Genomic DNA, 17,228 nt, shown 5'->3' with positions numbered 1-17,228 from the left:
TTAGGCTAATAGCTCTTTGGGAATCACCTTGTTGCAGCAAAAATGCTATTTTATGTCTGTCTATTGTGCATAGAAACAGCTTTGATCTATCCCTTGGTTGGTGCCTTTTTATGCTGGAATTCATGGGTCAATGTTAAGTAGCTTAGCAAACAAAACAAAACAAAAAAACATTCCTGTAAAATTGGTCAGATACAAAGACTCAACTGAAAAGCGACTAGTGTCCAAAGAAAAACATTTAAAGACTGACAGAAAGCCTGGAGGCTTATTGCTCAAGCGCACTTTAAAGGAGTTAGACTTCTTTGTAATTCTTTTAAGGAAGGCATACAGAAATGAGGGGTGGCTCAACAGTTATGCACGATGCTCTAAATCTACAAATACATGAGCTGGGGGAAAAAACAACTAAACTCTGGATTTCTGTATCTTAATCTAATTCACACTCCCTTACAAAACAAAACAGAATTATATTCAGAACTGCTTTTCCCAGCCTGCACTGTGAGTAATTTACTCACTGTGCTAAAAATAAATACAGCAGATTGTATAGAAATCTATCACAATTTCAAATTCAACTCTACATTTATTTGATATAAACATATGTCTATGCAGAGTGGTTGTCCACTACATGATTAGGTTAAATAGGCTACTACATCATAAATGTTGTGTATTAATAAGAGGTGTTTTTTGAACGCATGCAATGGAAAAACCTACTTCGTCTCTTGTTGGACCTGCAAGTGCACAGAAACACAACAGTGTGCACCTTTACTGAATTCAAAGCTATTCCTTGAGAAAAAACATGAGACCCTTTAGTTACACTTATGTGGGTACTAAATAATAAATAAAGGGAAGGGATAGCTCAGTAGGTAGGTAGAGTGGTGGCCCCATGATCGGAAGGGCGGGGGTTCGAATCCACTGAACGGCTACCCTAAGGTACCTCTGAGCAAGGTACCATCCCTACACACTGCTCCCCGTGCTTCACTGAGTAAATGGGTTAAATATAGAGAGGAATTTCCCCACGAGGATCAATAAAATATACATTATTATTATTATTATTATTGTTAATCTCTAAAGTGGATCTACTTAGCTAGCTTTACATGATTCATAAAATAATCCTTATCTATCTTAAATGGGTGAGGCTCTTCATTCATTGACAAAAACAAGCATTTTTAAGCCACCCTCTCTTAAGCCAGCTTTCTTCTAATTGGCTGCTTCTAACAAACAGAAGGTCTAAACAGCAGGATAGTGGAGCAGAGTTGCTGTACTGAACAGTAAGAGCTGGGATTCTGAAATGACCGTATTAAGCATATCCCCTCAATTTGACATCATTCGGATTCAGGTTTTTAAAAAAATGTATGAGCTGAGCAATTAAAGCAGTCTAAAGCCTGAGCAGTTGGCTCACAGGATTACTTTTACCTCGTAATCGGAAATTTTTAACAACAACCATTCACATGTTTAAGTCTTCCTATAGATTCTAAACCCTTTCTTATGTATAAATTTTCTATATAAGATCACACATTCTAAAGTATCAGCTAAAACCAGTTTTCCCAGTTATACGATCGAACTTTGCATTAGTTAACTTGGAAATCAATAAAACTCAGGCAGCGTTCAATGACAGTTAGTAAAATGACAATCCAAATGAGAACGCCAGAGGGAGACATTGTCACGGTTGACATAGTAACTTGTTATTAGCTGGCGTGGTATTTGGTGGCAGTCTCTCCATTCGCTTATATGTAGCAACCAAGCAAACTGCGGGTTACTTTAAAAAAACAGGACAATACGAAGAAGTGGGTTTGTGGTTTTGAACGCACCCTTAAATCACGTGTTGCGTTTCCATAGTCACGTCACATGGGCTCCACCATGTTGTAGGAAACCCGCCGCTGCTCCTCACTCACTGTCAGATTAGAGTTTAATCCGAGGAGGAGGAGGAGGAGGTGGAGGAGGATACTCTGTCAAGACGCTGTCTGCATCTCGGGAGGACTTGCGCTCTTTATGCATTCAGAATAATCGCGATTCGCGTGCTGCTGTCACTGTTTCCTTCAACGAGTGCCCCGCACACTGAAGATGAAACGCCAGTCTTCCGCTGCTGTCTTTGCCTGTCCGCCGACTTGCCAATACGTTAAGATGTTAGCTGGCTAACTAGCTGAAAAAGAGTAACTAAATCGGATTAGCTGCTAACGGCAGCCTCCCTCTGGGTAACAACCGGGTATTATTTGCTGCACTTGACAAATATAGACCATCAAGTGCTTGTCAGTGTTTGCGTTAATTGTATTTCTACGACAGTGTCAAAATTCCTACTTTGTGCTATAGTTATTCGCTAGTGTTAATGTTTCTGCAAGCTAGCTACGTTATTAGCTAGTCAAACCACAACAAAAGCTGGACCTCTGTCGTTCTCTAGTCTGTACAGTTCGTTAGGGAGGGCGAACATAAAAGTAGTAGTGCCTCTGAACCCCCACCCCCCCCAGCCGAAAGTCAAGACGGAGGTGACGGCCAGACTTGGGTGCTAGCTGGTCCTGAGGCTAGCGGGCTGAGAAGTGTTCGAGATTTAAGCCCCGACACATTAGCCTTCAGTGGAAACATGTCAGGAAAGGATAAAGACAAGCCGGAGAAACAGTCCACAACGGAACGGCTCGTAAAAGGTGAGAGTCTCTTACAGTACCAGCGCATCATGCATGATTTGACTGGAAGCTAACGTTTGGTACAGAAAACCACCTGTAGCGTTTGAAGAAACTTTGTTTAAACACACTCGGGCTGTTGCATGACAGAGTTACGGTATAATGGTTATACCTGGTCACACAAGTCACGCTTTATAAAGCAACATATACACTTAAAGTTTCACCTTATCATCAGTACGTGTGTGAATACTAATGTGTACTATTGCAATCTCATAAGCCTTTCAGTTTTATCAGGGGGATGCTCAGATATCTGTGGATGAACCTGAATCAGGTCAAGATCATGATTTCATAAAAGTGTTATTTCCACACTTGGCCACTGGTACCTATGCCAGTGATCGCAGCTTGGCACAAATCAAAGCCGAGAAGCCGTCCTCTCCGGTCACCTTGATATTTCAAATGAATGAAATCTAAAATCATGAGGCCTTCTCTTGGGAATACCCGAGGTCTGCTCGGGTTACCAGCGGAGCTCGACAAGACGGATTCCTTCACGCTTACATCGTCCAGGCTCATTGGACAGACTGGGTGAACATCTGTTGTGTCTCCTGTATGATGGCTGAGGCATAGCAAAGTCTGAGGTAGCCCCCCAAAGAAAGAGAATCTAACCCCACCCCTGTAACCACCACCGCTTGCTTCTTAATGCCAAAGCAGCCTCCATCTCTGTCTGCAAGGGCACTAGTAGAGTGTCCTGCCAGGGGACTGGAATGCTGAAGTGTGAGCCAGAAGGGAGAGAGTGAGTTAATTGTGGAAAGAATCTCCCCAGTGATGTTCCCAACATGGCCAGCCACATGGTGGAGAGAGAGAGAGAGAGCATCACAGTGACAGGGAAGAGAGAAGGACTGTAGATTGAAGTGAGGCTCGGTTTCTTATTAGTGCAGATTTTAAGTTAAAAAAACAAAACACTGCTATGGGTTTGGGTCTACCGTCTAACCTGTGACTGTAAGAGGGCTTAACTGATAGACCTGTTAAGACTAATGCTCCTCTGGTTGTGTAAGTCAGCAGTTAAGCTCAATTAACTTCCTTTGACCTGGTAGTTCAATCTTTCGGTCATTAAACCTGGTATTTCGTCCCTCTGAGTTGAGTCTGACAGCTGAGCGATGCCGCAAGACCCTCAGTGAAGATGAGATTTGGCCCTTCGTAAAGATTCGTGTCACTTTTGATGCGTATCGAACTCGATTATTGCTCCGTGTTAAATCTGACCCTGCGCCTAAAATAAAATCAGAGACGGGCCACGGGGGCAGCGGATGCAACTACCACCCCACTTGATCGAGTGACTGAGACGGGAAATTAAAAACCCAGGCTGTGCCTGTTTAGCTCGTGAAGGGTAATGCATTCACTGATAATTAGAGCAATCTGAAGTGGACTTGACAATTCATGCAGCCACAGTGCACTCCATTCATCTCTGCCCAGCCGCATCTTTGTAATTCAATCCTCCCCCATTGTGTGGATTTTGAAACAATAGCGAACGTATTCGAGACGCCGGCTCATATCACTGTCCAAAACATTATCCTCAGCGGGCAGGATGGCAGATAGTCGCGTCTTTGTTTCTTGAGTCGTTTGTTGTCCTGCCAGGCTGTGGGTGTTGATGCGGTGCAGTAGCGGCCCTGCGTCTGTGTGTGTGTAGTTTTGAAGAGTTCATCAAACATTAATGCTAATTAGGCCAGGCAGCCTCTAATAAGAAGCCACTCTCAGGGCGGTGGCAGCTTAATGTTATATTATTAGCTTATTATTTTTAACAAAACATTTTTCTTCACTGGGTAAATGAGCGGGTTGCTTTGCCCCCCCCCACCCCCACCACCACCACCACCACCACCACGAAGTGGAGAGTGTAAGTGTGTGTGTTAGCGTGTGTGTGTTTACTAGCAGCCAGAGGTTCATTTGTATCTGTGTTTGAACAGACAGCTCCAGTCTTGATTGTGCAGGCAAATCAACCCCAGAATTTATTATTACTGCTATTATTATCATTACTGGAGGACAGCAGGCTCTTTCCTGTTGAGCTGCATGGCTTGTTCACTCCACTGGCACTGAGAAAAGTTATTGTCCAGCATGTGAGGGGAATGGGGGGGGATTACCAGCTAGCCTCCAGGCAATTGCTTGTAAATGTGGTCAGCGCTGCTATTGCCTGAAATGTTTAACAGTCAGGTTATGTCATGCGCACGACACAGCCCATTCTGTATCTTTATGATTTTTTTTTTTCTTAAACAGGGCCGGCTTTGTCCGTGCAGGAACCTTCTTCCAGTGTGACAAAGCTTTTAAGTAAACAGCCCCTGAATCTCGAAGCCCTTGCTAATAGAGGCTTTACCTAATCTGTTCTTAAGGCTCGTACCTCAGCTTACAGCTCTCTTTGCGGCCATGCCTCGTATGCCTGGGAGCACTTACTGTTTATTTATACCACACTAGCCAGTGCATGACAGCTTGTCCTCAACACAGGCTAGTCAAGTCAGAGCTTTTCCACTACAGGCCAGGCAGTAGTCTGTCGCCCAATAACATCTTGTGACTTACTCCCTTGCTTTATTGCAGCAGCAATAAAAACACGGCACTTATTTCCTTGTGGGGAAAAAAAAAACAATCTGCAGATCTGCCTCTAAACTCTTAGTCTAGACTCATGGCATGAGCCTGAGTGACAAATACATTTGGCAACCCCAGGCACCACATCACTGATTAGTAAAAACACCCACACTTAAGTCTGAATCCCTTTTTTTTTTCTCCTCAACTTGCAGTTTGATTTACTGTGTGTGGGTGTGACAGTATTCTCAGAATTCCTCTCTCTCTCTCCTTTCTGTGATCATTGCCGCCTGCACCACTTAGCCGATACCGGTGTTTGTCTCCTTCCACGATTCCTGTGAGGAATGGGTTTAAAAGAAGGGTCATATCATTAGCACGATCCCAGATCGGCTCACCTCTTTTTGCATGCCATACAGACGGTGGCTTTACACCATAATTAATTGGTGGCATAATGCATTTGTGTTCGCTTGGTCTGTTGTTGGGCGTACCAGGCATAATCCGTTTTACCTCTCAGACCCAGGCAGTGAGAGCTTGGATCTCCCTCTACTATTGTTTTGAACTAGCGCAGATTAGTCGGCAGCTATCTGCTCCTGCAGCTTTATGAACCCATGATGCCAGTGTTGGAGCACTAATCTACACTGTTTTAAAACAGTTATGCAATTTTGATATAATTCCCTGCATTATAGTCTCTTGTCAGAGAGCTAGATTAAATATTGCTTCCGTGATTACCGGCTAAACTAAAACGTATTGTTTTCCATACACGGTAAGCTAATGCCCCAGTTGCATTGCTGTCACACTGCCTCTGTGATACATTTTCCAGGTTTACTTGTTACTCGCTTAATTGTGTTTTGATCGTGATGCTTTCAGGTCTCAGCCTCAAAAGCACTGACCTTTAGTGATGATGGTAAAAGGATTGTGTAGGTGGTGTGGAGCAGCTTATGGGGGGAGGGAGGGTGCGGCTGGGGGAGGGGGGGGTGTTAAGTGAGGTGCAGGGCTTCTTGTTGTCTGTCTTGCGCGTCTCTTACATGGAGTCATCATGTAGGTGTATGCGTCGCTGCTTCTGTGCAAGTAACTTCGTCTTGGCTCAGTCAAGGAAAATGTCACACCTCATGATTTCAGCTGAAGTGAATGCAGGCTGAGATCCACAATGTTTTGGGTTTTTTTTTCTTTACTGCTTTTTTCTTTTGTGTTACTTCTGGGGTAATCTGTCCTTATGTATCAATACTATTTCTAAATTAACATTTTGATCCAAGGGTGGACTGCTGGGACCACACAGTCTTATTCTTCTGATGCCTTCTTCCTTTTCAAAGGGAGGTTTTCCTCCCTCCTGTCACCAAGTACTAATCAGGGTAGCGTTATTGTATTTGTTTCTATATTATTGAAATGGTGAAAACTCTAATAAAACTGCTATGAAACTACATCAACAGAACTAACGCACACCAGCTGTTTGACACGCTGCCCTCTGGTCGGCCATCTGATCAGTACCACACCTCCAGACTCACAAACAGCTTCTTCCCCTGGGCCATTCGGACTGTTAAAAAATACTGTCCCCCCACACCCCACCCTGCCCACTCACCAGTAACCCTCATCACTCAGCCACTCACACACGGACTCTATTCAGATCAAGTCTGCTCTTTGCACTTTGCAACTTGTTCTCTAATATGTGCCTTTCTATTGTTTTTGTATATATTGCTCTTGTTTATCTATATTTCTCCTGTTTGTTATTTAGTCATACTTAGTCATAGTTATATTCTATTCTGGCATAGTTAGTTTGGTGCACTCACAATTTTGTTGTACATGTACAATGACAATAAAGGGCTATTCTATTCTCTTCTCTTCTATTGTAATTAATGAATGCAATAATGAGCGTTGAGAGTATTTTTGGTGATCTGCAAATATAGTAAATAAGTCCTATGATTTCTTTTTTCTCCAAGCCGCATCATGCTGGAGTTTTTCTTTAGAAAAGAAAAACTTAGAGATTAAAAACCAAAAAAGGGAAAAATTATTTTTGACTGGAATCTTGATCATTACCAAGAAATCCAAACAAACTTCTTATCATGATGTATTTCCACTTCACTTGATTTTCTGGACAATCTTTGAATATTACAACATTACTACCAGACTAGTATGTCTGAAGTGGACATTAACAGCTCTGTGCTGGTGCCGTAGTGGAACCAGATTACACCATTACAGATTGCTTTGTTTCACACTGGTTACGCCCTTAATGCTAGTTAATGCGCACTATCATTGTAAAAATTTCACAAATGCACTTCATCTTAAGGATGCAGTGATTTTTTTTTGATGTTTAGATGAACACATTTTCAGATTTTTAGATGAACAACTGGGCCAATAATCTTAATGCAGCAATTTTGGCAGCATTAGTTGTATAAACACGAATGAATATGTTGCCAGCAACTTAGTTACTGTCGATGCCCTTATAGGCTTGACTTTGACAGCTTTTTAACTTTTCATCATAATTCAGGAGGAAACGCCACATCCCGTGACAATATCAAGATTTGGTCCCACCCCTACCATGGAAGGTTTTTCTCGAATGATCGAGGATTTGTTGATGTTTATTGGTGAACTATAATGACGTCATCTTGGATGGCTAAGAACAAGCAAATATAATAATTGATAAATAATGAGCATCATCATGCTTGCGTTTTTCAAAATTGTCTGAGTCATGAATCCAGGCAGAAGTTTGAATTTTGGCACAGATTGTCTCACTCCCCTGTGACGGCATCGCTCCCCTTCAGTTGTCATGCAGCTGCCAACCTAAGCTCACATATGACTATCATAATGATTTTTTTGTTTTTGTTAATCAACAGCTGTGCCATACCCTCCACAACATAAGCTGACTATGAAAGAGCTGTATGAAGATGGCAAGCCCAATGCTGAGCTGCTCCGCAACCACCTCGTCAAGGAGGGCCGCGTGGAAGAGGACGTGGCTCTCAAGATCATCAATGACGGCGCCAACATCCTCCGTCAAGAGAAGTGCATGCTGGAGGTGGAGGCACCTATTACAGGTGAGATGCTCGATATTAGGAGCTTAAGGAGGACTGTGTCATGTATTTAGTGAATTTGGAAATCATTATTTAAGTATTACTTGCATATTTTTTCAGATCTATCTTTCCAGGATAATCTAACTAAAATGCAGATTACCCTTGAGCTGGAGGTCTACTGTTCGGACTCTCGATAATATTGCCCACCCACATGTGCTGTACCCTACACTAGATCCATTTAAGAAATTGTGCTGCTCCTCTGTAGCTGACTTTGAACTTTGACATACTGTAAAGAGCACAGTTCGACAGACAATCACTGTCAAGTAGTGTAAAGCAGGTGGATGTAGAATAAACAAGCTATTTGAAGACATCTGAGCAGATGTTTAAAGTCTGCTTCGGTGATGCTTCAGCATTATTCCACTGCAGGCTTGTTTATGTTCTATGGCTGACACCTCACTCTTTCACCTGATAGGGCCTCGCAGACTGTCAGTCAGGCTTTGAAAAGTGTCAGCTCCTTAGCTGACCTTTGCATACTCTGTTTTGTTTTTCAACCTCAGGAAGCAAAACCCTGTTAAAACTACTAAAGCTAAACTCTGGGGGAGGGGATAACAAGCTTGATAAATATGGCTTTGCACGTTTATGTGATTGATTAGAATAGCTCATTTAGCTCAGTATAGCTGAGTAGTCCTAGGTAAAGAGATATGAGAAGTATTCCTTGGTTGGTTGTTCTTTAAATACACATGAAGTATTTGTACAAAGTCCTGGCTGTGCTGCTGTTTCGTTCTCATTGAACCCACAGATAGGTGGCTTTCATTTGCTGCATAATTCAGAAGTAGTGACTTCAGTGACAGTGAATAATAAAAAAATCTGCAATTTCAACTTAAAAAGAATTCCCCCCTCCACCTCTACAATGTTTGAAAAGGTTAGAGAGGTACCGCCACAGTCCGTATTGTTATGATAAAGGAAGTGGCTTTTATCTGCTCCCTTGTCACAAGTGGTCACTACAGCAGGTAGCTCCACATGCTTGTTTTGTTTTGAGTTTTACCTCAGATGCCTTTTCTGACACAACCCCAAAGGGCCTTGTGTGTCCAGCCGGAGTCGAACCAGCGACCTTTTGTGTGCCAAGCAAACATCAGCATTTACCACTTAGCTTAAAATTTAGCGTGCAGTATACTCAATCTTTAATAATCTGTTGCAGTGTCTGTAACCCTTCTGTGTATATATTTCCATTCAGTGAGGGGATTCTACGGCTCTGTCAAGTCACAGGTATAGCTTACAGCACAGCTGAGTAACCATCTATCTGTATGCTTGAGTATGCACTCACCTCACTGCACTCCTCATCTAAAAGGTGCGTGTCTATACTCAGGGAAAAGCACAGCTTTAGTAACTGGAAATGAAGCGAATGTAGGTTTTTATTTTTATTTTTCCAGCTTCTCGCCCCTCTGCCGTCTAGATTATTTATAGTCCTACAATAATATGAAATAGATGGAAAGACCATTAAACCATCCTGCACCTCAGAAGTCGTGATGTCACATTAGGATGGTTTGAGCCCACTGGTAATCTTAGTTTCATCGTCCGCTAGTGACCTAAGTTGACCTGGTTCCAGGTTCCACGTGGATATCTACATGCTTTCACACCTGTGACCACACAGACTACCAGGCATACATAAGGAATAACAAGAAAAGATAAGGAATAGATAAGGAATAACAAGAAAAACCGTTGGTTGGTGTCTGAAAAGGAGAATGCAGTGACCCTTCTCAGCTTCAGAGTGAAGCAATACATACTTTATCTGAGTGATCGCCTTCTCCCTATGATTCTATTTCTATGGAATGCATGTTTTCCAGGATTACAGGTCACAGATATACCAATCACTGATCATAGCAGAGTTTTCATCAGAAGAGTTGTTAAGCCTGGTGGGTGCAGCAGTGGCAGCCTGCCAGACGTATACTGGTGAAAAGCCATGAGGAGTCAGTAAATGGTTTAAAGTAGATGTGGGCCACATAGTCTGGTCCCAAACATGTAAAGGTAATTTTTGACTTTTCTGTCCACCATCATCATCAAAACAACAAGTAGGGTAAAATCTTTTAGGAGAATTGTATTTGACTTACATAAGAGCAGCATCTATATCCAGAATAAGTAATATGGTTATAATATGTAACTGAGAAATTAAGAGCAATGTGTTTGTCTGTCTTTGGCAGTATGTGGAGATGTACACGGACAGTTCTTTGACCTTATGAAGTTGTTTGAAGTCGGAGGCTCACCGAGTAACACGCGCTATCTTTTCCTTGGTGACTACGTAGATCGAGGGTACTTCAGTATTGAGGTGAGTAGTTGTGTTAATATATTTGAGTCATTTTTATTTTACTTTAATAATAATGAAACATTTATTTCCTCTTTTGAAAAGGAACATTTTTCACTCTGGTATCAGTAAACACTGTATGAACATGCTGTGTAGGTTTGGTTCACAGATAATGCTTTGAAATTATCTGCACTTATCTTGGAGTGTGTCAGTGTTAAAAGGTTATTTCTTTCTCTTCCAAATTTTTATATTTTCATGGTTTTTTTTGCATTTAAATGTTTCAGTTTTAAGGATTAAGAAGTCCTTTACAATAACAAAAAAATTGCAATTTGAAAGCACTTAGCTTAAGTAGCACTTTGAGATTTCATTTATGAATTTAAAGAAATAATCAGACCCATAACATTGGGGTTTTTTTGTTTTGGGTTTTGGTTTTTTTTGTAAAGCGTTATTCCTCATTTTTCTGACTGATTTCAGATCTGGCGACTAAAGCATTAAAATGAGCTTTTATCTCAGACTCAAATCATCATCAGGTTTGATTTTCAGATGTTTAAACTGGACTGTTAAAAATGCTAGGCAGACTCATTCTTTTCTGGAAAATAATTGGATTGTGAAAAAATGATAATTTATTAAATCGCTATTGTTTATCTAACAATGTGATATGTCTTTATATCCAATTTGGATATGAGTCTTACTGCCAGAAAGTCAAATCTAGTTTAGTTATGTTTTGGTGGCTTCTTATACTGCTGCTTGTATTCTAAGTGTATATGACGTTGTAGTAAGACCACTGGCTGCAAGTCACATTGAAAGGGCTGGAGCTGATGTAATGAAAAGCATTTGGACTTGAGCGTGTTTCAGTCCCACTTTGATTCAGATGGTTGCTCATGGTGAGAAAGGCTACTAAAATGTGAGTACTACTGCAGTGCTCCTTGACCAAATGGGTTTTTGTGACCTAACTTTTATTTCAGTGACACCTCCAAAGGGCACACTTTTCTACATGCTGATTACAACAGTTAAAAATAAGACAGAGGAGTGGAGCAGAAAGCTGCAGTGGGACTCTCAAGATCTCTGGCTGGAGGGCTGTGGCTGTAGTGCGTTTGAATTTATTGCAGTTATAATGGTGAGCTGGTTTAAAGTAAAACATAAATCACACATTTGGAATGGTTTGTGTACATTACAAAAAAAAAGCATTTATTTATGTTTTGGTCCCAAGGAGCCAGACTTTCTTGTAGCCTTTAAATTTGTCATGAGCAATCGTTCTCCAGGCTCTCTGAAGGTCTTTAAAAGTTTTTTTTTAAGACATTGGCTGCTTTTTCACTTATTGTCAGTCCAGTTGTTGAATCTGACCATTTTCAGGGGAATGTGTGAGGGTTTTTCTTTTGTTTTTTTGAAGCCACTAAACAGTGGCATATGAATCAAGCATAAGAAAAGCATCTAACTGAGGGGATGACTCAGTGTTATGTCTACACATAAGAGACAATTTATCACTGAACCAGTTTTAAGCTGTGTTTTTAGGCACTTTGTTGCTATTAGCCTGTCACAAAATCTCATTTGTTTCAATTTTGTAAGCTGAATATAAGAAGCTAAAGAGCATTAAGGTTGTTCTGGTGGAACCTGGTGGGCAAGCAATTGCATAAAAGTTACTAGGTCTTAAGTTTAATATATAAAAAAAAATGCAAATGATTCCACTTTGGCAGGCATGAAATAGCATTTTTACACCAAAAGGTGATTCCAAAAGAGTGTGAGACTTGGCAGGTGTCATCGTGGTGTGCATTTGAGGGAACTAGACACATGGAGTAGGGCTGGGCCATATCATACTGTTCACGGTAATATCGGTATGATGTTAGGCAATGATAAGAAAATGAAATATCGCGATAGAATATGGGTAAAACGTGCATGGGCAGTGCCTTTGTTTTCATACGCACATGGCAGAAAAAGCATGGTGGCGACGGAGAATGAGGAGGGCGAAAGCGGATCGTTGAATGAAACAGATGAATCAGGATTGGTTTGTAAAAATGCTGCAACTTCAGTGGTGTGGAACTTGTTTGGCTTTCGTCCGTCAGATACACATACGCATGCAAGCGGGCCGTTGTTATTACCGTGTTTTTTGGAAAATAAGTCGCTCTTAAAATCCTTTGATTTTCTGAAAATCGACAGTGCCCCTAATAATCCGGTGCGCCTTATGTATGAATTCTGGTTGTGTTTACTGACCTCGAACGATTTTATGTGGTACACGGCGCTCGAAAATCTGTCAAAAAATGTTTTAGTACGACTTTGCTAAGCTACGAAGCTGCACCGCTTGATGGATTATCGGAGCATTACGGCTATCGTAGACAGGAGCCTCACGGAGTAATACGTACTGTGCTTCAACATAATATTACCATATTATGTGTGTGTAACCTCTTTTTAAGTTTTGTGGATATTATACATGGTTATGCTGAGGATATGTTTCTACTGGAAATGCCTTTTGGTTAAACTGTCAGCAAGGAATTTGCATAAAAAAACAGCTGCTTGTTTAAGTGAAAATACATTGATGGGGTTTTTTTTGCACTAATAAAGTTGCGGAGTTTTAAAGTGTTTTGTCTCGCTTCAATTATATCATCAGTTATATCGTTATCGCAAAATTTTTAATATATATTTTGATAAATATTTTTGGCCATATTGCCCTGCCCTAACATGGAGGATGAAATAAGAAGGGGCAGACCTAAAACTATCTATAGCAGATGAACAGCTGATCTGAGAGATACATGTGGCCCTTCAGTTGATCCATCTACTGTTTACTGAAGCCTCATTAGAAATGGTCTCAATGGAAGAATGTATGTGAAGAAGAAATTCTTAAGGAAAATGTGGAGAAAAGACTGAGGTATGCCACAAGAACTGAATTAGTCTTAGTCAGAATTGATGGAAACGGCTTCTTTTTTTGAGCATGTCAGTGATCCCAGTGATCCTTTTACAGCACTGTCCATGCTGTAAAAGCATAAAACACACTGTCAGTCATGGATTGGCCTCCCCAGACCTTGACATTATTAAAACAGCGTGAAAATTTGACAGAAAACAAAACAAAAGGCAGACAGCGTCCAAAGAAGAGCTTTGAATGTCCATTTTGTACATACTCCGTTTGTCTTATATGCTATATTTCCATGTATGTTTGCACATATTTCTGTGAATCGTATTGCTGTTTGCCATTTTCCTAGCACATTATTAAGAAACGAGGGATGACTCAAGACTTTTGCACAATATTGTATGTCAGCACTCATGCTGGTAACAAAAACTAGGGAGAAATTATGCCAGATGGCAGTGAAATAGCCTTGAGAGCCAGATTTGTAAAAAACAAAAAACAAATAAATAAAAAATGGATACCTTGTGGGAGTAGTGTGAATTTCAAGCTTCACTGTTACTTACTCAGACTCACTATGAGTTAACAGCGGGTTCCTTGTAGCACACATTTCAAATTGTTCCTGTAAGTACTTTTCTTGGTCTGAATTAAGCACTCTGTGGAGCACGAGTGCTCATAGAGCAAGTAAAGTATTGATGTTTTAAATATAAATAACATTTTGACAGTTCAGGTGTTGACGACTTCTATCCTTAGCCCCAGACCTGCTAGGACCGGCTTTTGGAGTCTAAGTTTCCTCCTTCTTCCCGGCTCCTTGTATATTTGCCAACTTAAGAAAATAGTAACCGTAAAAGTTATGTTATACAACAGAAAGGAGCCTAGAAATAGTGACTGTTTGGGGCCCAAAGCTGGTCCATAAGTGCTTGAAGAGAGCCTATCAGACATCGCTGCACCTTTTTGATAGTAGATACATGGAGGATATGAGTGGTTTTGTTTTTGTTTTTTTTCTAAAGGGTGTATGCAGTCCTGATTCATGTCTTCAAGTATTTTGAATATTTGTGGAGAAAAAGCAGAAAATGAAAGCTATGTAAGAGTCAACTAGGAAGTATGCTAACATTTTGAGCCTCCTCTGGGGTCTTTTGATGGCCCTGGGTTATGTACTGAGGTGGGTGAAATGTCACAGATGAAAAAAGGGCAGAGAAGTAGCAAAGGGAATGAAAGGCTCTTGATGATGAAGATAGATTTGTTTTTACTAAAGACGCTTATATTTTTTCACCACATACTTTTCTAAAAACAGTGACGCCTCTTAAGAATCAGCTTGATTTGTTTGGGTATGGTTCTTGTGGTTCTAAAACTCCACAACCTACTGTGGCTGGCTGGGGTCACAAAGTAGTCCACAACTAACATGCGGCAACTAAATAAAAGTAATGGGATACACACATAATATGCAGCCAGGCAATTATTAGGATATAATTAAAAATGCTGCTGAGGGGAAACCAATCCTTCGACCCGGGAATAAGCTGCCAGGATAGTTTTTTTTTTTTTAACTGTACCAGACACTGGATTAGCTTTGGAGCACACATACAGGAATAGCACAATTTGGTTTTTGTTATTGTTTGCCGTATTTTTATATACTGTTTCAATGATGATGCTCATGAGCACATGAGCAAAAGATCAAATGTAGTCAGTGTATGTACAAGTAATCTGTGTGAGCTGAAAACTCAGGCTTCAGACTGCTCTGAATGCTCAGTTTCAGGCAGTGTTTGTAATCTTGGCTCTATGTCCATGAGAGACACTATCACTATTATGGTCATCCCAGGCACACAACTCAGAAGCGCCACCCATCTGCTGTTCAAGCTTTCTGTTTATAAGTGACAGCCAATCAAAAGAAAGCTGGGTTAAAGTTAGAAGAGGGACAGCGGAAGAGCGAGGGGGCTTCATCAAGGATGAGATAAACAAGCGTTATTTTAAACTGGGAATCATACAAAGCTAGTAGTAGAAGCTTTGCATCGAGGTGAATTCAAAGATAAAAGATGGACATAGTTGCTGTGAACTCACCAGTTCGGACTCTGATCCATATGGTCCAAATATGATAGTTGCCAAAACCATTTTTTCTTATATACGAGACTGAAAATATGCTTTTAAATTGTCTGTTTATGTATATTAAGTCTATGAGAATTCACTTAACTTTTAAAGACAGCCTCAAAGGGTCAGTAGAGAAATTGCAGTTTCCGTTAGTTGATGGGTTCATTTTTTTTAATCCCAGAAGTTGTCCCTTTTGTTAGAAAAAATTGAGTTGAGCAACTTTGTAATTGATCTATTTTTCTTAATTGGTCTAGAGCCAAAACAGTGGATCAGTCAGTCATTCTAAGGTAAAACAGTTTTTTTTCTTTTTTAATAAATTAATAATTTAAGTGAATTAAAACAAAAAAAGAACTTCCAATTTCACCTTCTAAATTCTGATGATTTTTCTCAATAATTTGAGATTAGATGGTCTTTTTTTTCTCTTAAAGACTTTTGATTGAGGTAGATTATTACAAATATAAAATGATTATTAATTGGCAGCTATTGATTTGTTAAAATAGTGATTAAGATCTCTGAAATGTGTCATTGTTTCCACACATGAGAGGAAGCAGCCTAAAGTCACCATGAAACAGCACTGAAGTGTAAAATCTATAGATTTGCAGCCATTTGATCTCACTAGCAGGGCTAGTGTTTTTTTTTTTAGGCCACAGTAATGCATAAGGCAGATATAGGAAAATGGATATCAGGATGTGGTTACCTAGGTAACATAAAGAGTCACCGCAGCCTCTTGAAGCAGTGCGTTACCACTGCAGGCCAGCAATTTGCCAAAGTCTAAATTCAGTGTGTGTGCACAACCTGTTTTATTCTGTGTATTTCTTTATTCACTTAGTGAATTCTCTTTGATCCAAGCAAGTGTTTCTTTGGACAAACCGTCCAAGCCCCAGCTCCACCCCTACATAAACCAGGCACAGGCTGAAGAGAGAGTGTGTGTGTGTGTGTGTTTGTGGGAGATGAGGTAAAGGTAGCCAGTGTTCATGTCTGCCACACAAAGCTCCATGCCCCTTCCTTTGTCTTCTTTCCCCCACTCGTGAGTGGCTGGCTGAAAGAGTGCAGAGAGCTCTCATTAAAACCCATGTCAGCTTCAAGCCACTCGGAGCCATGTCCTTTCCTTCGCCTCCGCACATAAGAGAGAGCAAGTCACACCGACAGCCCCCTCAACACATTTACCTGCACTTCACAGTCTGATATTCCTCTCAGTGATCAATGTGTATAAGATGAGATGGGTACACCCACCACCACCTTATTTCGACATTGCGTGAACACACACCTGCAGGCTCTGGTTACCTTGGCATCTCGTTGCATCGACTTAGCGGGCCATGGTTTGCACATGTTAAAAAAGCGTGTTGAGAGTGTCAAGTGGCAGCTATTGAACAGTGCATGAACTGTAGAGAAAGCATGTTTGGATTTGGATTGTAAATGCTATTCTGTTCTTTTAAAATTAGAACCAGTAATATAGTCACACGAAACCCATCCCACTGCTTCTAATATTTGGTTAGCAAAGGGGAAAAACAAACAGTTGTTTTGCGTATGATGATTAATGCGTGTTTGGAACTTCTTGTGGCAGAAAGCAAATAGCAGTTGTAACAGTTGCTACAGGACAGGAATTTAACTGCAAAATGACATAAGCACTCATACCTTACTTTTATATAGGAATATAACCAGATGGCAACGAGTCTGTTTGAGTCCCGCGTTGCAGTGAGACACATCGTGTTTATAAATTAAGCAGCAGTTATTTGGAAACCTTCACCAATCTGTCTGAGAGTGTTTGTAGTTAGTCTGTGATTGTTTGCAGACAGGTTGTCTCCCACCAGGCGGCCTGTGCAACTACCTTGTGATCAAAAGTG

At 40.8% G+C, this 17,228-nt stretch overlaps 1 protein-coding gene across 2 annotated transcripts in view; it reads left to right on the top strand.

Annotated features, from left to right (window-relative positions):
* The first annotated feature begins 1,907 nt into the window (after window positions 1-1,907).
* The window catches only part of ppp3cca (protein phosphatase 3, catalytic subunit, gamma isozyme, a), a 38,370-nt gene continuing 23,049 nt past the window's right edge, over window positions 1,908-17,228 (top strand). Inside the window, exons 1-3 of one of the 2 annotated variants that reach the window (XM_063490600.1) lie at window positions 1,908-2,630; window positions 7,997-8,194; window positions 10,369-10,493. In XM_063490600.1, the coding sequence (XP_063346670.1) occupies window positions 2,570-2,630; window positions 7,997-8,194; window positions 10,369-10,493 (384 nt within the window). In that variant the 5' untranslated portion in view covers window positions 1,908-2,569. The remainder of the gene's footprint in view (window positions 2,631-7,996; window positions 8,195-10,368; window positions 10,494-17,228) is intronic. The other variant, XM_063490599.1, reaches the window with a different exon arrangement.

The sequence above is a fragment of the Pelmatolapia mariae genome, linkage group LG12 (genome assembly GCF_036321145.2).
Source record: "Pelmatolapia mariae isolate MD_Pm_ZW linkage group LG12, Pm_UMD_F_2, whole genome shotgun sequence".
Lineage (NCBI taxonomy): Eukaryota > Metazoa > Chordata > Actinopteri > Cichliformes > Cichlidae > Pelmatolapia > Pelmatolapia mariae.
Note: the sequence above shows the minus strand (reverse complement) of the source record. Positions and strands in the feature narration are given on the sequence as shown.